At 54.6% G+C, this 19,122-nt stretch overlaps 1 protein-coding gene across 4 annotated transcripts; it reads left to right on the plus strand.

Annotated features, from left to right (window-relative positions):
• The first annotated feature begins 1,205 nt into the window (after nucleotides 1-1,205).
• Nucleotides 1,206-18,622, plus strand: JAK3 (Janus kinase 3). 4 transcript variants are annotated; one of them, XM_081496441.1, is made up of 25 exons: nucleotides 1,206-1,289; nucleotides 3,777-3,973; nucleotides 4,435-4,558; nucleotides 4,881-4,992; nucleotides 5,250-5,395; nucleotides 5,801-6,095; nucleotides 6,685-6,807; nucleotides 6,913-7,070; nucleotides 7,490-7,601; nucleotides 7,815-8,001; nucleotides 8,799-8,926; nucleotides 9,151-9,282; nucleotides 10,019-10,103; nucleotides 10,897-11,024; nucleotides 11,736-11,868; nucleotides 11,952-12,103; nucleotides 12,241-12,391; nucleotides 13,017-13,156; nucleotides 13,228-13,417; nucleotides 14,015-14,139; nucleotides 14,956-15,128; nucleotides 15,547-15,664; nucleotides 16,006-16,116; nucleotides 17,296-17,412; nucleotides 17,871-18,622. In XM_081496441.1, the coding sequence occupies exons 2-24, from the start codon at nucleotides 3,790-3,792 to the stop codon at nucleotides 17,401-17,403; spliced, it is 3,315 nt and encodes a 1,104-aa protein (XP_081352567.1). In that variant the 5' UTR covers nucleotides 1,206-1,289; nucleotides 3,777-3,789; the 3' UTR covers nucleotides 17,404-17,412; nucleotides 17,871-18,622. The 4 variants fall into 4 exon arrangements, with proteins under 4 accessions (XP_081352567.1, XP_081352568.1, XP_081352563.1 ...); XM_081496442.1 differs by having other exon boundaries at nucleotides 3,781-3,973; XM_081496437.1 differs by having other exon boundaries at nucleotides 17,296-18,622.
• Nucleotides 18,623-19,122: the final 500 nt, after the last annotated feature.

Here is a 19,122-nt window from a genome sequence, read left to right on the forward strand (position 1 = left end):
AGTCGTGTCTGACTCTTTGGGACCCCAGGGACAGTAGTCTATCAGGCTCCTCTTTCCATGGACTTCTCCAGGCAAGAATACTGGAGTGGGTAGCCATTCCTTTCTCCAGAAGTTCTTCCAGATCCAGGGATCGAACCCTAGTCTGCTGTATTGCAAGCAGATTCTTTACCATCTGAGCCACCAGTGAAGAACAGAGATGAAAAGGTGCTCTAAAATTTATCCCATATCCTTCAATAAAAAATAAATTAATTTAAAAAAATAAAATTTATCCCAAAGCTCTACTTTCTGGGGTTTGTATCCTACTAAGGGCACTGCCATGGCCTCCTGCCTCCTCCACACATGACAGCTTCAGGTGTGTTAAAAAAACCTCACTCAGATCTGGCTCTGTGAGCTGGCTCCTGCTGACTGCCAAACCACCCCCCTCCTTCCCCACTGCATCCAGTCAAGCCCTCTGAGCCTTAAATAGCTCTACTCACTCTCACCTCTGGGTCTTTGCCCCTATGGTGCTCACCAGGAGTCGTCTTTGTCTTGCTTCACATTCCTGCTTGATCCATCCTGTCCTTGACAAAGAACACGTCCCCTCCCATCCCCCAAGCTCCCTGCCCCTCATCACCTCCCTTCAGCCTCAGCCTGTGCCTGTCCCATCATCTTGGTTTTCTTGGTTATCCATAGTGATTAATTGCCTTCCTGCCAGAGCAGACAGTGAGGTGACCCAGTCTGTCTGGTTTTCACAGATTCTAGGGCTGGTCTTGGGTAATGGAGCACCAAAAAGGGCCGCCATACCTTCCAGGGTCTCATTGGAAAAATACCGTAAAGGAGAACTTCACTTTTGTTTGGGGCAACTTCCCTGCCTCCTTCCTGGGCAGATCCAGCCCAGTTGCCTTCCTTAGGTGTGAAATCAGTTCCTCTGGGTGCCCAACACACACACACACACACACGCCACAAACGGGTAAACTGAGGCTGGAGGAAGCCAGAGTGTTGCCAGGGCCCCAAGGAGACTGAGTCCCAGAGCCTGCTGAGACCTCTCGGGGTGACCTGGGCCCTTCTCTCTGCTGTCACTCCTTCCCTGAGGTCCAGGGTCTTCAGCAGCCTGAGCAGGACTGCTGCTGCAGAAGCTTCCGGAACGTTCTGCCCCTCCCCGTCCCCGGCCCCCACATGGCCATGACTTTCGGTAAGTGACAGCAGCTCAGGAAGCCGAGGGGCCCACACAGGAAGGAGCAAGTGGGACTTTCCTCCGGCTGCTCCCCGGCTCTGCCCTTCTGTCGCTGGCCCAGGGTTCTCACCTCCAGGTAAGAGCTGGTGGAGCCACTTGGCTCGGGTTAGAGGTGGGGGTGGGGGGAGACTGTGTGGACAGCCGCCGCTGGGGACAAAAGCAAGTTCGCCTTCTAGGTCTCAGAGAAAAGCCGTCTGACATAAGCTGGGACAGCTGGCTGTGCGGCCTCTGGCAAAGCGCTTCCCCTCTGGGCTTCAATTTTGTCCCGCACACGAGGCTTCCAATTCCCAACTTCCCGGACCTGAAGGAATCCTTGCGCATGCGCCCAGGGCTCCAATCTCTGGGGACACACTTTGCGTCTCCTCGCGTCTCCTATGCTCCCGGTTCCCAGGCCCGAGCACTAGGAGACCAACCAACCTTCCCTTCTGGGTTTGTGGGCTTTTGATGTTAAAACAGGGACGTTTCTCTGGGCGCTAAACAGACTTTCTATTTTTACTTTCGATATTTTAAAAATCATGTTTTTTTTGTTTTTAAAGATTTACTTTAAACAAAAAACACTGCTTTGTGATTCCATTTACAAAGGTGCAAAGATTAGAGCGACTGTTAGAAATAAGACTTTGGGCATCTCTGTGAGAAGTGACACAGCGGGGTGGGGTGGGGAAAGTTCCAATTCCTGGTCTGGGAGCTGGTAACACTGGAGTGTCCCTAGGGGAAAGTTCTCTCTCTCCTACGTCCTATCTCCCTGACGGTAAGCCTCAAAACACTGTCCTAAGGGACCTTCCTGTATGGTTTGGCTGACATTTGTCAAGTGCTTGCTGAGCAAGCCACCAAGTGTTTGTATCATTTAGTGGGGATTAAATGCATTGATGGGCTTTCCTGGTGGCTCAGAAGGTAAAGAATCTGCCTGCAATGCAGGAGAACTGGGTTCAATCCCTGGGTTTGGAAGATTCCCCTGGAGAAGGGAATGGCTACCCACTCCAGTATTTTTGCTGGAGAATTCCATGGACTGAGGAGCCTGGAGGGTTACAGTCCATGGGGTCGTGAGAGTCAGACACAACTGAGCGACCAACACTCTCACTTTTAAACGTGTTGACAGGTCGGGCTGGACTCAGTAAACCAGCTCACTGAAGCAGGTGGGAGTCAGCGCATTTCACAGCTGAGAAAACTGTGTCCCAACTGTGGGAGCCCTGCTGGAGTCACAAAGCCAGGATATGGTGGGGCTGGGATTTGAACCCACAGCCTGAGGTTTTCACTGATCCCCAGTCCTAGGCTTATATTCTGAGTGTGTTAAAATCTCATTAACACTCTCTGCCCTCTCCCACTATTATTTTGGAACATAGTTGTTGTTGTTTTTTGTTTTACATTTTTTGGCCACATCCAGCAGCATGTGGAATATTAGTTCTCCCACCAGGGATCAAACCCACATCCCCTGCATTGGAAGCACAGTCTTCACCACTGGACTGCCAGGGAAGTCCCTGGAACATAGTTTTTATCCAATATTCTGTTTGTATCTTCTTCATTTGGGTCAATTTAAGTAGCTCTTCTTCATCTTCCTCTTTTCCTCATGGCATGTGAAACCCAATTCCTTCCTCTACCCAACCCAGGGTCCTGAGCTCTGGGTCCCCCAGGGCGAGAGAGATCTGGAAGGTGGCTGGTGTAGAACTCCTGGAAATAATGTGGGTGGTTTCCTCCTGGACCTAACCCAGGGAGGACTTCCTACTCTGGGGAACTAATGGAACAGAGAAGCAGGGATCGGGGGAGACAGAAGCAGAGATCTCTGTTGATTGAATCTGATGATGACTGAGTCTGATGTCTGGATCAGCCCCCAAGTCATGCATTAAACCAGCTGCAAAAGCTTCTTTCCCCAGCCTCAGAAGTGCTAGAATCCTCCATCTTCACAAGGAGGTATGGCCACTTCTATCTCCTTAAACACCCATGTGCACAGGCCAATGGGCTTCATAGGTGGCGCTGGCCAGTGCAGGAGCCACAGGAGTTGTGAGTTCAATCTGCAAGCCAGGAATATTCCCTGGAGGAGGGAATGGCAACCCACTCCAGTATTCTTGCCTGAAGAATCTCATGGACAGAAGAGCCTGGAGGGCTACAGTTCATGGGGTCACAAAGAATCAGTCACAACTGAGCATGCACACTTGCACAGGCCAGTAACTATCTGCTTGCTGGTTGGCAAATCCCTATATCTGTGATTAATTGATCATGCCTGTCTGGAGAAGGGATTGGAGAGTGGGTGTGTGTGGAGGCTGGAGGTTAACCCTGGGCACCAAGAGTCTGAAGTGTGAGTTCACACAAATTTGTATGAATGTCTTCCAGCTTCCCAGCACAGCCCTCACCTGGGGTGATATGGCTCCTCACCCACCTTCCACACTCAGCTCTCTCTGTCTGTCCATATCTGTCCTCTTTCTGTCCCTCTCTCCTCCTTATTTCTCTGGTTTCATCCCTACCTCACTCAGTTGTATTTCTTTCACACACCCCCCTCTACTCTTACCTCAGAAGATCTGCAACCTTGACCCATGATCACAACTGAGGGGCTACCTTTTTCTGTGTTCAGGCAGGCTGTACTCATGGCACCTCCAAGTGAGGAGACACCCCTGATTTCTCAGCGCTCCTGCAGCCTCTCTTCTTCAGAGGCTGGTGCCCTGCATGTGCTGCTTCCCCCTCGGGGCCCTGGACCCCCACAGTGCCTGTCCTTCTCCTTTGGGGACCACTCAGCTGAAGACCTGTGTGTTTGCGCTGCTAAGGCCAGTGGTAAGTGTGTCCCTAGAAGACTTGGTCAGGAGGGTTAGCGTTGTGTGGAACACAGATTGGGAGCTGGAATAGCTGTCAAGCAGAGTCAGCATTGGATCTGGGGCTTTGAGGGATGAGTAGGAGTTTGGTAAGGAAGGAGGGTGCACAGGGAATGGCATGTGCATAGACTCAGAGACATGATGGTCTATTAGAAGAAACAGATGGTCATCCCTCGAGGTAAAATGATAAGTGGAAAGAGATGCTCTGGAGAGAGAGGCAGGGAGCCCCGAGAAGCAGGCTGAGTCCATGGCTTTTTTCCTCAGGGCACTGAGGAGCCCTGGAATGGGTGCAAGCAGGGGTGGGACATGATGTCAGAGCTGAAGGTGAGAAAGAGCCTGTGGGGCTGCATGAGGATAACATGGCAGCCTTGCAGGGGACAGATGGGGAGATTTAAGAGGGAACTGATGTGAGTGTCCCCTCAGGCATCCTGCCCGTGTACCACTCCCTCTTTGCTCTGGCTTTGGAAGACCTGTCCTGCTGGTTCCCCCCGAGCCACATCTTCTCCGTGGAGGACACGGGTACCCAGGTCCTCGTCTACAGGCTCCGGTAGGAAGTATCTCCTCCTCTGTCCCCACAAATGTGGGTTAAATGATACCAGGAGGGCATGCCTTATGCTGAGGGCTTGGGAAATGGGAGTTTAAAACCACAGTAACCCTTGGATCATCATCTCCCTGCACCTCCTGGTGGGTGCCCCAGGGAGGGCATGAGCACTGCTCATTTCACAGATGAGAAGACTAATGTCAGAGAGGGTGGTTCACTTGTCCAACATCACACAGCAAGTCAAGGGTATAACCTGGGCTCTGTGAGGTCTTGGCACAGTCCCCTCCTCATCATATCCCCTACTCCAGGGCTCTCCCCTCCCCCACAGCTTTTACTTCCCCAACTGGTTTGGACTAGAGAAGTGCCACCGATTTGGGCTACGAAAGGACTTGGCCAGTGCCATCTTGGATCTGCCAGTCCTGGAGCATCTGTTTGCTCAGGTAGGTGTCTGTATGGGGATCAGCTCAGGGGTAGGGGTACACAGGGCAATGTCAGGGCTTATGTTTGGACAGCCTTGGCTGACTCTCCTGGGAGTAGGGCTGAGCGAGGAGGTGGGAATGAATTGGGCAGTATGAAGAGGGAAGGGCTAGTTGGGTGGGCGGGGCTCAGAGTGGCAGCCCCAGGGTGAAGTTCGGCCCAGGGATGGGGGGATCTATTGAAGACATCAGCTCATGGTTGGGCTGTGACCGGCCCCTAGCACCGCCATGACCTGGTGAGCGGCCGCCTCCCGGTAGGCCTCAGCCTCAAGGAGCAGGGTGAGTGTCTCAGCTTGGCTGTTCTGGACCTGGCCCGGATGGCCCTCGAGCAGGCTCAGCGGCCCGAGGAGTTGCTGAAGACCGTCAGGTGAGGGCTTCCAGGCTGTGGCGCCCAGCCTCTATAGGGAGCGAACCAACATGGCTCCACTAGGGCATCACGAATCCGGCTCCCCGCCTACAAGCCTACAGTGTGTTCATGGGATCCAACCCCTCCCCTTGAACCCAGCACCTCTGAGACTCCATAGCCAGACCTCAGGCAGCTAAAAGGACTATGTGAGTCCCTGTCTGTCTCATGGACCCCAACGGCCCTTCCCATGGAGGCCCTCCCTACCCCCACGCCTGTCCCTGAGTGTGTTTTCTGTGTGTGCTGTGTGACCCCCTACTGAGGCCACACTTGAAGCCCTCACCTAGAGGCTGGGTTGATGTGCCCTCTCGATCCTCCCATGGAGGAGACCCCGCCCCACACTGAGGGCCCCACTCCGCCCACTTGCAGCTACAAGGTCTGCTTGCCCCCTGGCCTCCGCGACCTGATCCAGGGCCTGAGCTTCGTGACTCGGAGGCGCATCCGAAGGACAGTGCGCCGGGCCTTGCGCCGTGTGGCGGCCTGCCAGGCTGACAGGCACTCGCTCATGGTGAAGTACATCATGGACCTCGAGCGGCTGGATCCAGACAGGGCCGCGGAGACCTTCCGCGTGGGTCTCCCCGGCGCTGCTGGTGGTCAGGATACGCTGGGGCTGCTCCGTGTGGCTGGTGGCAGTGGCATCGCCTGGAGCCCAGGAGAACACGAGGTGCGGGGGTGGGGGGGCGCTGAGCAGAGCCAACGGCGGGGCCAAGGGGAGGGGCAGGGTCGTGGGGGGGGCTGGGGGCGGGGCCGAAGGAGAGGCGGGGCAGTGAGGGGGCTGGCGAAGGAGGGGCGAGCGCCCAGCTGAGTGAGGTGTGGGTGGGGCTGAGAAAGGAAGCGGGGATGAAAAGGGCGGGACGTAGAGGGAGGGGCTCGTGGGGGCTAACAGCAGGTGGAGCCAAGAGGCAGGACTGGGGGTGGGCGAGGCTCCCGACTGGACTAAGAGACACCAGGAGATAAAGTAGAGTTAAGTGAGGGAGAGACTCGGGGCGGGGTGGGGGACCGGCCGAGAGAAGGACTCGGGGTTTGGCAGAGGTGAGGGGGCGGATATTATAGCAGGGGAGGGAGTTGAGACGGGTAGTGTGGACAGAAGGAGGAGGGGCTTGGTGGGGGCTTGACGGGAGAGGGATGGGACTCGGGGAGGCTGGCAGGAGCGGGTCTCATGAGTATGGACTGGTGGGGTCCCGGATTCCAAAAAGGACTGGGGGCGCGGAGGGGGCGGGACCCCCAGCTTCAGCCCTCCCCCTTCTCCACAGGTCCTCCAGCCCTTCTGCGACTTTCCAGAAATCGTGGATATCAGCATCAAGCAGGCCCCGTGCATTGGCCCGGCTGCGGAGCATCGCCTGGTCACCATCACCAGGACAGACAATCAGATCCTGGTGGGTGCTGGAGCCCCTCCCCTCCTACCTTCCCCGTCCCTGACGGTAGGGGACGCGGGATTGTCACCCTCGGACCGCGGCGGGCCCTGACACCGGTCCTCACAGGAGGCCGAGTTCCCGGGGCTTCCCGCAGCGTTGTCCTTCGTGGCGCTCGTGGATGGCTACTTCCGGCTAACCACGGACTCGCGGCACTACTTCTGCAAGGAGGTGGCGCCGCCGCGGCTGCTGGAGGAGGTGGCTGAGCAGTGCCATGGCCCCATCACGTAAGGACCCCCCCCCATCCAGTGGCCAGACTCACTGGGGACCAAATCTCTGGCACTCCCCTTCTCGCTGCTTCGGTGTCCTTGCCTCTCAGGAGCCCTTCAACAGCACCAGGTGCATAGCTGGCGCTCAGTGAGTCTGCAGTCTCACTTCTGCTCCTTGAGGCCCCAGAGCCATTTCCTGGGGATGCTCGAGGTGCCCAGGTGTGGGGCTTCACCTGCGGTTTCCTCTTTAATTCCCTAGGCAGAAGCCCAGCTTTCGGTTCATTTTACAAATGGGAGGGAGTGAGGGAATGTTACCTGGTGAGGTTCCCAGGGCTTCAGAGAGACCAAGATTAGAGCTCAAGTTTAGTTTGGTTTCTCTGCCTCCATCTGTTTCTCATCATCTTCGACTCTCAGTTCTCTTCCACCTTTCCCCACAGCCTGGATTTTGCCATCAACAAACTCAAGACTGGGGGCTCACTTCCTGGCTCCTACGTCCTCCGCCGCAGTCCCCAGGATTTCGACAGCTACCTCCTAACTGTTTGTGTCCTGGTCAGTCTACCTACAGGGGCCAGGAGGGCAAGGAGGGCTTCCTGGAGGAGATGATATTTGAGCTGAGAACTGAATATGAGTCATCATGGCTTCCTGAAGAAGGGGAGGGAAAAGGCATTCCCAGTAGAGGGAACAGAATATGCAAAGACTTGGAGATTTGAGGGGAAGAGTGCCGCCCACTTCCACTCAGAGACCATTCACTCCTCTTTGCAGACCCCCCTGGGCCCGGATTATAAGGGCTGCCTCATCCGGTGTGACCCCGCAGGAACCTTCTCCCTGGCTGGCCTTGGCCGTCCCCATAGCAGTCTTCGAGAGCTCCTGGCAGCCTGTTGGAATGGTGGGTTGCACGTGGATGGGGTTGAGCTGTACCTCACCTTTTGCTGCAACCCCAGACCTAAAGGTGAGCCTTCCTTCTCCCCTGAGCTGAGTAGGCAATCTGGGACCCTGCCTTTCTGTGTCTGTTCCAGCTCTTGAGTGGCACGTGACAAAGACTGCTGGTCAAAGTAGTCTAGGAGGGAAAAAAGGTGATCTAGGGCTTGTGGGATAGAGGCTGCTTCCACGGATGGCTGAATCCAGGCACAGCTGGATCTGAGTGACGTCACTAGCACTTAGCCTCTGTTTGTCTCTTGCCTCTTGCTCTGGGTGAATTTTGCTCTTAGACTGACCCCTGGGATGGGACAGCTTTGAGGTGTGAGTTCTCCAGATTTTCCCAGAATCCCTAGTAGGACTTAAGACCAGGCTGCCCACAGCATCACCTGCTCATTTGCACCACCTGCAGAGTTCCTTCCATCTCATTCTCACTCTCCCTCCCCTCACTGGGACTTCCTGGAGTTTTCTTTCAAATAAATGGTGTGCCCTGGAACCCTCATCTTAGTCCTGGCTTCTGCAGAAGACCCCATGCTGAGACAGTTTAGTGTTTGTCACTCAGTTGTGTCCGGTCCTTTGTGACTCCACGGACTGTAGCCCACCAGGCTCCTCTGTCCATTCTCCAGGCAAGGATACTGGAATGGGCTGCCATTCCCTTCTCTATGGGATCTTCCTGACCCAGGGATCAAACCCGGATCTCCCTCATTGCAGGCAGATTCTTTACCATCTGAGCCACCAAGGAAGTCCCCACACTGAGACAGGGAGTGAGCAATCCTTTGAGGACCTTTCACCTTTGACCTCTAGTTTTCTTCCTCCTTCCACTCCCCATAGAAAAGTCCAATCTGATTGTGGTCCGGAGAGGCTGCAACCCACCCACATCATCCCCTGTTCAGCCCCAGCTCCAGTGCCAGCTGAGTCAGATGACATTTCACAAGATCCCTGCTGACAGCCTGCAGTGGGTAAGGGGTCCCAGGAAATGGGGGAAACATACTTCAGTTGGGATCCAGAGACCAGGTCTATATCCACCTCTGCTGTGTGGCCTCAGTAGTGTGATATAACCTCTTTGTGCCTCTGTTTCATCATCTGTAAAATTGATCCATTACCTGTGCCTTGCTTGGGCTAAGGGACAGGATCCCGTGGGAGCCCTGTTACTGGCCTTTCATGTTGCCTCCTCACTCTCCAGCATGAGAACCTAGGTCACGGGTCCTTCACCAAGATTTATCGGGGCTGTCACCATGAGATTGTGGATGGGGAGGCACGAGAGACAGAGGTGCTGCTCAAAGTGATGAATGCCAAGCACAAGAATTGCATGGAGGTGAGTAGGATGGGACCAGACCTTCTGGGTTAGGGCCTAGCTGAAGAGGGGGTTGTGGATTCAGAGAAATTTAAAAACACAGGGTTGGACTTCCCTGATGGTCCAGTGGTTAAGACTCCATGCTCCCACAGCAGCAGATGCAGGTTCGATCTCTGGTTGGGGAAGATCCTGCATGCTGCAGTGCAGCCAAAAAAAAAAAAAAAAAAAACCCAAACAGAAAAGAAACCCAAAACCAAAACAAAGAGAACACACACAGGGTCTTAAAATAACAGAAATGTAGCCACAACATCTCCATGAAATATAGAAGGGTGGGGAATTTAGATGCAAACAGGCAGAGTATACTAGACAGAGGGAATAGCCAGTGAGAAGGTGCTGAGGCAGGGCCAAGTCTGGCATGTTTAAGGAATAGCAAGGAGAACATTGGGTCAGAGAGGAATGAGCAAAGGAGAAGAGAGGAATGATGTGGACAGAGGCATCTTCAGGGGCTCAGCAACACAGAGGAAGGTTTGAGCCAAGAGGTGAGTGACTCAAGGTAGACTACAGCGGGGACTTCCTGCCTCCATCAAAAAAATCACGATACAGAGTGCTGTGTGCATTAATAGTGGACTCCGAGGTCAAAGAAAGCTGGCAGCCAGGTCTCCTGAGGCAAGTTTGTGAGCAGCAAGTTTGGGGTCCATTGGTCTGACCCAGGAGTGGAAGAAACCTATACATGTTCTCTCTATTCTTTCCTCCCCAGTCATTCCTGGAAGCAGCGAGCTTGATGAGCCAAGTGTCATACCAGCATCTCATATTGCTCCATGGCGTGTGCATGGCTGGAGACAGTGAGAGACACTCCCCATCTCTGCCCTGCCTCAATGAGCCCACCTACAACAGCAATAGCAGTACACACTCAGAGCCTGCCCTCGCTGCGGCTCCATTCCACCAGGGCCTATCATCCTGTACTCATGTCCCTCCATCATCACTCTTTGAATAAGCAGCTCCAGGCTCCCACCAATACTTAAGCCCCCAGAATTACCTCAAGTCAGACAGACCTGGGTTCTGATCTATTGTGTACCATCTCTGCAGCTTTGCAAGGCCCATGCTGCCTCTCCAAGCTTGTTTCCATCAGTTCAGCTCAGCAGCTGTTTTTTGGGAGCCCAAATGTCCCAGGAGCTGGGTGCATAGCATAGAACATGACAGGCTGAGCAGGATGATAAATGATTGTGTGTGGTGGGGCAGCACAGGTCATTGTGGGTGATCAGAGGCTGCTAACCCAGCTTGGAGGTCAAGCAGTGATTCTGAATAGGTAAGGATAAATTCTAAGCTGGAAAAGCAAGAACAAATAGACATTAGGGAAGTGAGAGAAGAGGGGTGTTCCAGTCAGAAACACAGAACTTGCAAAGGGTTGGGAGTGAGTCATGGAGAAAGCTCGACACCTCCCAGGCATTACAGGCAAATGGTTCTGAGATGGGAAGTGGGGAAGCAGAGAGGTGAGTAGGGTAAGGATGGAGGAATAGAGGAGGGAAAAGTCAGAGCTGAGAGTTCAAGCGACCCTTGATGGTGGGGTTGAGGGCAGAGCCTGTTGAATACAATACAGTCCTACCTCCCAACCCTGCCCCTTCCTACTTCCACAAGGTATCATGGTTCAGGAATTTGTACGCCTGGGAGCGCTGGACACGTATCTACGCAAGTGTGGCCACCTAGTTCCAGCCAGCTGGAAGCTACAGGTGATCAAACAGCTGGCCTATGCCCTCAACTACCTGGTGAGTGCTCCTCTGCCTTCTCCATCCTCCATTCACAGAGTGGACAGGGCTTTGAGAGTGGGCTGTGTCGTATGGATAGGAGTTTGGCAAGGTTGCATAGGGGAGGGCATTTTAGACTGAGGGAACAGCATACATACAGGCTCAGAGGTGTAAGAGCAGAAGGGGACAGCTGATCATTCATGGAAGTTGAGGGGACTGGTGAGCAACGAGGCTGGCCCCAGGGAGAGGCTTCCTCAGAAGAAAGAACATTAAAGTTGGGGTCTTGGAGATTGAGTAGAAGTTCATTAAGGAAAAAAGGAAGGAGGGCATGTCAGGCTGAGAGAAAAGCCTGGGCAAAGGCTGCAGCTTAGAAGATGTGTTGCTTGTCCTGGGGTGTATCAGTCTGTTCACCTGGCAGGAGACCAGAGTGGAGATGTGGGAGAGAGAAGCCCATGGGAAAAGTGACCAAGAGTTGGATTTCAAAGGGCCTTGAGTGCCAGTCTGAGGACCTTTGACTTTATGCTGAAGGGAGTAAGGAGCCATGGGATGAAGGAGCAGTGTTCAAGAAGAGGAGGGACACAGGAGGTATATTACCAGTAGTCTAGGAAAGATGTTGAAGTATGGTCTGAGCAGTACCGGGTGGGCTTTGAAGGATGTGTAGGAGTTCGCCAACCAGCATATTCATTCATCCCCACCCCACCCCCGGCATTTCCCTGTGCTTGGTCCACTTAGGAAGACAAAGGTCTCCCTCATGGCAATGTCTCAGCCCGGAAGGTGCTCTTGGCTCGTGAGGGGACTGATGGGAACCTGCCTTTCATCAAGCTGAGTGATCCAGGTGTCAGCCCCACTGTGCTAAGCCTGGAGAGTAAGTGCTGAGGGGTGAAGGAGGGAGGGATCTAGTGGGGCAAGAAAGCGGATCCCTGATCCCATCCTTGCCTCCTGCACCAGTGCTCACTGACAGGATCCCCTGGGTGGCCCCTGAATGTCTCCAGGAGGCCCGAACGCTTGGCTTGGAAGCTGACAAGTGGGGCTTTGGAGCCACAGTCTGGGAGGTGTTCAGTGGTGTCACAGTGCCCATCAGCGCCCTGGAGCCTGCCAAGGTCAGAGCACCAGCATTGGCTTCTAGAGCTCTCATTTGACAGAAGGGTAGAATGAAGTCCAGCTTGGGGAGGATGGGCAGGTCTAGGGGATACCTCCGAGGGTTCTGGGGGTAACCAGCCCTTCATCCTGCCTTTAGAAGCTCCAGTTTTACCAGGAACAGCAGCAGTTGCCTGCCCCCAAGTGGATGGAGCTGGCCCTGCTGATCCAACAGTGCATGGCCTATGAGCCAGGCCAGAGGCCCTCTTTCCGCGCTGTCATCCGTGACCTGAACAGCCTCATCACTTCAGGTGCCCACTTGGGCCAGGCAGGGTGGGCAGGGCTGGGATGTCATATTGGACCCAGTAGAAGAGTGAGATTTGTATGTGGAGCCTGTCCTGCGTGCCAGACAAGGTTGGAATGATTGATGACTGTAACAGTCAGTATGAGCTTCAACAGCTGTTGTAACAAACAAGCCCCTCAGTTCAAGGTCACACATGATGGATGTTTAGTTCTCATTCAGTGAGGGTGTCCAAGTCAGCAAGAAACTCTCTCTTTGTGGTTCCACCCATCCTATGGCCTTAGGCCCCTATTGGATCCTCTACAAACAGGAGAGAGAGTATGGAGGGTCCCATTCTAGGTTTTCATGGGCCAGGCCTAGAGGAGCTTCCAATGCATCTCTCTCCGCTATCACCCCATGGCAGTGAAGTCTGGGAAATGCCTTTCTGTCTGTGTACAGCATGTGCACTGCATAAGTGGGCTGCCTTTGCCAAGAGACACCTTTTCCCAGCCCTACAAATTACCTCTTGGCTTGCAGTGGCCCTGCCATAATGCACAGCAAGGGTAAGCATTCAGATGGAGGTCACACAGCAAGTTAGCTTAGGATCAGGGGCCCAGGGCCCAATACACTGCTCACTCACTGCCTGTGCTCCCCAGATTATGAGCTCCTCTCAGACCCCACACCTGGCACCCTGGCGCCCCGTGATGGGCTCTGGAATGGCACCCAGCTCTATGCCTGCCAGGACCCTACTATCTTTGAGGAGAGACACCTCAAGTACATCTCACAGCTGGGCAAGGTGAGGTGGGTTAGGCTGGGGTGGGTGGGGTAGCACTCATGCATGTGGACACCAGCTCCATCATCCCCCAGGGCAACTTTGGCAGCGTGGAACTGTGCCGCTATGACCCACTGGGCGACAACACAGGGGCCTTGGTGGCCGTGAAGCAGTTGCAGCATAGTGGGCCAGAACAGCAGAGGGACTTCCAGCGGGAGATCCAGATCCTCAAAGCCCTCCACAGTGACTTCATTGTCAAGTACCGGGGTGTCAGCTATGGCCCAGGTGAACCGCTCTTCAAATCACACACCCTCATCCTTCTGCACGACCATTTCAGGTGCTCTGAGAACAACAGCAGGGGCGCTACTGACTGATCTTCTTTATCCAGATCTGCCTTGTTGTTTAGTCGTTCAGTCCTGTCCCACTCATTTGTGACCCCCCCTCCTGGACTGTAGCCCACCAGGCTCCTCTGTCCGTGGGATTCTCCAGGCAAGAATACCGGAGTGGGTTGCCATTTCCTACTCCAGGGGGTCTTCCCCATCCAGGGATCGAACTGATATCTCCTGCAAGTCTCCTGCATTGCAGGCTGATTGTTTACTGCAGAGCCACCAGGAAAGCCTAAGACTACCTTGGCATCATCAGTTTCCCCATCTGAAAAAAACGGGTCGTTATGAGGTTAAAAATAATTAATGTATATTATAGAAAGTACTCAAATAGACTAGCGATACGTGTCACTGTGGCCGTTCCCATTTTATAGAAAGCAATATTGAGGCCCGGAGGGGACACAAGGTCCTACTCTAATTGGGGAGGAAGAATGGGGAGGGGGAGGAGACGAAGTTAGGCCCTGTGGTTACTCCTCCCTCCCTCCCCCGCCACCCATAGGTCGCCAGAGCCTGCGGTTGGTCATGGAGTATCTGCCCAGTGGCTGCCTGCGCGACTTCCTGCAGCGGCACCGCGCCCGCCTCGAGGCTAGCCGCCTGCTCCTCTACGCCTCACAGATCTGCAAGGTGCGGGGCGGAGGAGGGTGGGGCGACCGTGGACCTGCCGCGTTCACAGAGCTGACTCGATGGGCGGGGTCTGCATGGATTCGCCAGGAAGGCTGAGGGTTGAAGTTTGGGGTCTAGGTCAGGTTGAAAATGCGGTTGAGTTAGGGCTAAGGTCGGGGACTTCTCTTGTGGCTCAAACGGTAAAGAATCTGCCTGCAGTGCGGGAGACCTGAGTTCCATCCCTGGTCGGAAAGATCCCCTGGAGGAGGGCATGGCCACCCACTCCAGTATTCTTGCCTGAAGAATCCTGTGGACAGAGGAGCCTGGCAGGCTACAGTCCATGGGGTCGCAAAGAATCGGACATGACTGAGCGACTAACACTTCTGCTGCTGCTGCTGCTGCTGCTAAGTCGCTTCAGTCGTGTCCGACTCTGTGCGACCCCATAGACGGCAGCCCACCAGGCTCCCCCGTCCCTGGGATTCTCCAGGCAAGAATACTGGAGTGGAGTGCCATTTCCTTCTCCAGTGCATGAAAGTGAAAAGTGAAAGTAAAGTCACTCAGTCATGTCCGACTCTTAGCGACCCCATGGACTGTAGCCTACCAGGCTCCTCCGTCCATTGGATTTTCCAGGCAAGAGTACTGGAGTCGGGTGCCATTGCCTTCTCCGTAACACTTCTAGTAGGTCCAAAACAATAAAAAGGTGAGGGCTGGAGTGCAAGATGGGTCAGGGGTAGGGTTAGGCTTGGGATCTGGGTTGGGGTTGCTGTTGGATTCCAGGTCAGACTTGGGGCCCCTACGGAATCATCCTGGGGGTCCGCACCCCATGCCTGCCCGTAGGGCATGGAGTACCTGGGCTCCTGCCGCTGCGTGCACCGCGACCTGGCAGCCCGGAACATCCTGGTGGAAAGCGAGACGCACGTCAAGATTGCGGACTTCGGCCTCGCCAAGCTGCTTCCTCTCGACAAAGACTACTACGTGGTCCGCGAGCCAGGCCAGAGCCCCATCTTCTGGTAGGGACCTCCTCCCAGCCCTAGCCTTCCTCCGCACTACCCAGGCCGCTCAGCCTCTCGCGCTTTTCGGTTCCGCCCTGCCTCCCGCGGGGCTGGGGCCCCTGCGGTGGCCAGGCCCCTATAGCCCTGGCTCCCTCCCCGATCACGCTCCTTTTCTCGTTCTGGCTCCGCCCCTCCCTGGCCCTGCTCCCCACCCCACCCCCGCCCCCCACCCCCGCTCAGCCCCGGCCACGCCCCAGCACCCCACAGCTTTGGAGCATCTTCCCATCCCCCAGCTAGGGAGACTGAGACCTCAGAACTGGCTGGGACTGACTTTCTCATAGCCACCTACTGGGACCAGCTACCCCAGTCCAGGGCTGCGCCCTTTCCTGTCCTCTGCCTTACTGTCGCATCCCAAGACCTCCCTGGCCCCCTCCAGGTATGCCCCAGAGTCTCTCTCGGACAACATCTTCTCGCGCCAGTCGGATGTCTGGAGCTTCGGGGTCGTCCTGTACGAGCTCTTCACCTACAGTGACAAGAGCTGTAGCCCCTCAGCCGTGAGTTGGCACCCCTGGGTTCCCCATACCCTATTCCCCCTCAGGTCAACCCCTGTCCTCGGTGCTGAGGGTCACCCGGTCCCAGCCTTAGATGCTCCAGGAGGACCTCCTTTCACTATGACTGACACCTCCCGCTCCTCCCCTCCACTCATAGGCAGCTCCCTTCCCCATCCATCAGAGACAACTCCTCCTCCCCATTAGGAGGGCCCTCTTCCCTTACCACGGGTGGGTGATTCCCTTCCTCCCTTCACTGTGGCTGACCCCCACGATAACGGGCGGCCCCTCCCCTCTCCATGCCGGATGGCTCCTCCCCCACCTTGGGCCCTCCCTCTTGGCTCCAGGAGTTCCTGCGGATGATGGGATGTGAAAGAGATGTTCCAGCCCTCTGCCGCCTCCTGGAGCTGCTGGCAGAGGGCCAGAGGCTGCCTGCACCTCCTGCCTGTCCTAGTGAGGTGAGCTCTGGAGGGCTTGCCTCAGTTTCCCACTTTGTAGATTCATCATGGTGTCTTGGGCAAGCCTGCTGATCCCTCTGAATTACTCTCCACCGAAGATATCTCTTGGTTGAGAGCAGGGATCAGGGAATGAGGCTGAAGGGGATTTCTGGCCTCTGCTTTGCTGTTCTCTTCCTGTATGTTAAAGCACACTTTCAGAGCCTCAGTTTACCTATCTCCAAAATGGGAATGCTGCTAAGTCACTTCAGTCCTGTCAGACCCTGTGCGACCCCATAGACGGCAGCCCACCAGGCTCCCCCGTCCCTGGGATTCTCCAGGCAAGAGTACTGGAGTGGGTTGCCATTTCCTTCTCCAATGCATGAGAGTGAAAAGTGAAAGTGAAGTCGCTCAGTCGTGTCCGACTCTCAGCGACCCCATGGACTGCAGCCTACCAGGCTCCTCCGTCCATGGGATTTTCCAGGCAATAACAATGCCTTATAGGGTGGGGGAGGACCAATTTGCTAACACCTCTCCAGTGCTCATCTCGGAGCCTAGCATACAGTCAGTGCTCAATAAACGATGATTCTTACAGTTTCTCATCACAGCTTTTGTGGAAGTGTCTGACATGTGGTTGGTCATTCACAAATTAATTTGCTCAGGCCACAGACGTTTATTGAGCTCTGACTGTGCGCTGGGCTTTGTGCTGGGTGCTGGGGACCCAGTGGAGAACAGAACAGATAATACTCCTCCTTCTTGTAACCACCAGAAGCTAATAAGAACATTCTGGTGGTGATCAATGTCTAGAAAGAGATGAGGGAGGTATAGTCAGGAGCAGCTTCCTAGAGGGGGTGGTGCCTGAGGGAGGAAGAGGATACCATCCAAGGGGAAACCTGGGAGAGAGCATTTTCAGTGGAGCACACAACAGGTGCAAAGGCCCTGAGGTGGAAATGAGTTTAGTGTATTTGAAAAATGAAATGCGGGCAGATGTGGCTGCATGGAACATGAGAGGAGGTGATGGAGGGGGTGGTAGCGGGGGGAGACAGGAGGGGATGAGATTTTTTTCTAAGACCCATAGGGAGCCATGGGAGGCTTTGGAGCAAGAAAGGGATGGAGTCTAGTTTATATTTTAAAACTGCAAACAGGAGTCATGTCCTTTATACCACTCCCATGTGACCCTGCTGTCTCTTCTCCACCCCTCAGGTTCACGAGCTCATGAAGCTGTGCTGGGCCCCTAACCCTCAAGACCGGCCATCATTTAGTGCCCTGGGCCCCCAGCTGGATGCACTGTGGAGTGGAAGCCGGGGATAGTGTCCAAAGGCATGAGACTCTCACCTTCCCTGCTTGTCTAGAGGGAGAACACCATTCTCTGTCATTTTTCATACCTCCTGCACACAGACCTCTAGGTTCTGGTCTCCATGGACTTGCTGTGTGACCTAGAGCAGGAACCTGCTCCTCTCTGGTCCTCTTGCTTCACAGAGACTCCTCATAGGGTAACTGACACTGCACTTGGGGGAGCAACCCTGGCTTCAACAGCCAGCCTTGTGGGCAACAGCAGCCTTGTGGCTTTTTGAACTTGGAAAGATTCAAGACAGATGTCATGATGGAATCTAACGTGCTCCATCCACTCCCCAGAATCAAGGGACCACATTTAAGGCCCTTCCATCTTCCCAACCTCTCAGGGTCTGGCCTGCAGCTTCCTGTTCTCATTTTTAGAGAAGACATTATGTAGCTTTAAATATGTCATCTCAGGCTTCTATTCCCCTCTCCCTCTTTAGCTGGAGGAAGCCAAGGACAAGAGCAACTGTCCGGGCTGAAAATCCACTCTTTGAGCGGGAGCCTGTGACTGTTTGGAACTGTGTAAGAGACCAGGAGAGGCTAAGGTCCCCAGCCTCTGAACCTGAGTGTCCCAGGGCTTCTGTACACTGGGGCCCTTTCTGTCTGGACCAGAGGATCATACAGTTGATGACAATGGAGCCTAACAGGAACTTTTCACCAACTGAAGGAAGGAAAGGCATTCTTGGCAGAGGAAACGGCATGGCGAGAGGAAAAGACTCAGAGTACAGGGGTTAAGAGCACAGATGTTGGAGCCCACAGTTCTGCTACTTACTTGCTGTGTGATGGTGGGCGAGTTGCTTCCTTTTTCTGGCTTCAGTTCCATCCTCTGTATAAGGGCAATAGTGTTGGCCTTTGGGCTCTACAGAGTCAACTTCTGGAAGCTTGTGGGAAGGCATCTAGTGCAGGCTCAGCCCCCACCACTCCTTCATACCTGCCTGCAAGGTTTTTCTGCAACTTTTGCCTCCCTGGAAAACTCATTCATCTCTCAAAACCCCAGCTATCACCTCCTTGCAGTCTTCCCTGGGATTCTCCCACTACTCCCATTCAGCCCTTACTTCCAGCTCTAGGGCTGGGGTGCATCTATATCCAGCTGTCTCCTCTGACCTGGAGGCTCCTTAGGGAGCTGGGCTGGGGTGGGCACAAAGAGGACTCTGGGAGTGTTCATTGAATGAATAAAGAAGTTCAGTGGAAAGGATAGTTTGTTGCTGGACTTGGGCAATGGGAATTCTTGGGCATGTGTAAGCCAGGGAGGAATGTGATCAGAGTTGGGGGATAGAGACCACTGGGGGCCACAATGGGAGCCTCAGGACATGCTGGGGGAGGAGGGACAGGAGGGTGAGGCCCTCAAGGACAGAAGCCCTCCCCCGAACCTCAGCTGCTGGCCTTGGCTCTGTCCTGGGGAGCTGCTAACAGGCTCTTGGGGGTGGAGGGAACAAGCTGCTCTGGGGGAGATCAGAGGGCAAGGTCCTACTTGGAGGTTTAGGCTATGGAGATGGGTCCAACATTACTGGGGGCCAAGGCAGCCCTCTGTTTGCTCCTCAGGACTGATGGAAAGATTTGGAGAGTGACAGAGACAAAGAGACACAGAAAGAGACTCAGAGAAGGACACAGGGAGCATGGGAGAGACAGACAGAGATCTCTGTACCTACTTCATAGTCTGCTTTGGTGAAAAGTGGTAGGGGGCTGCAACAC

The sequence above is a fragment of the Giraffa tippelskirchi genome, chromosome 6 (assembly GCF_054371585.1).
Source record: "Giraffa tippelskirchi isolate mGirTip1 chromosome 6, T2T-mGirTip1v1.2.pri, whole genome shotgun sequence".
Lineage (NCBI taxonomy): Eukaryota > Metazoa > Chordata > Mammalia > Artiodactyla > Giraffidae > Giraffa > Giraffa tippelskirchi.

What these genes read in the sequence shown, in the direction of transcription:
- JAK3 (XM_081496437.1), top strand. Translation starts at nt 3,790, where the DNA reads ATGGCACCTCCAAGTGAGGAGACACCCCTGATTTCTCAGCGCTCCTGC. An exon ending in TTGCGCTGCTAAGGCCAGTG is followed by an intron (nt 3,974 to 4,434) that starts GTAAGTGTGTCC and finishes GTGTCCCCTCAG; the next exon opens with GCATCCTGCCCGTGTACCAC. An exon ending in CGTGTGCATGGCTGGAGACA is followed by an intron (nt 10,104 to 10,896) that starts GTGAGAGACACT and finishes TACTTCCACAAG; the next exon opens with GTATCATGGTTCAGGAATTT.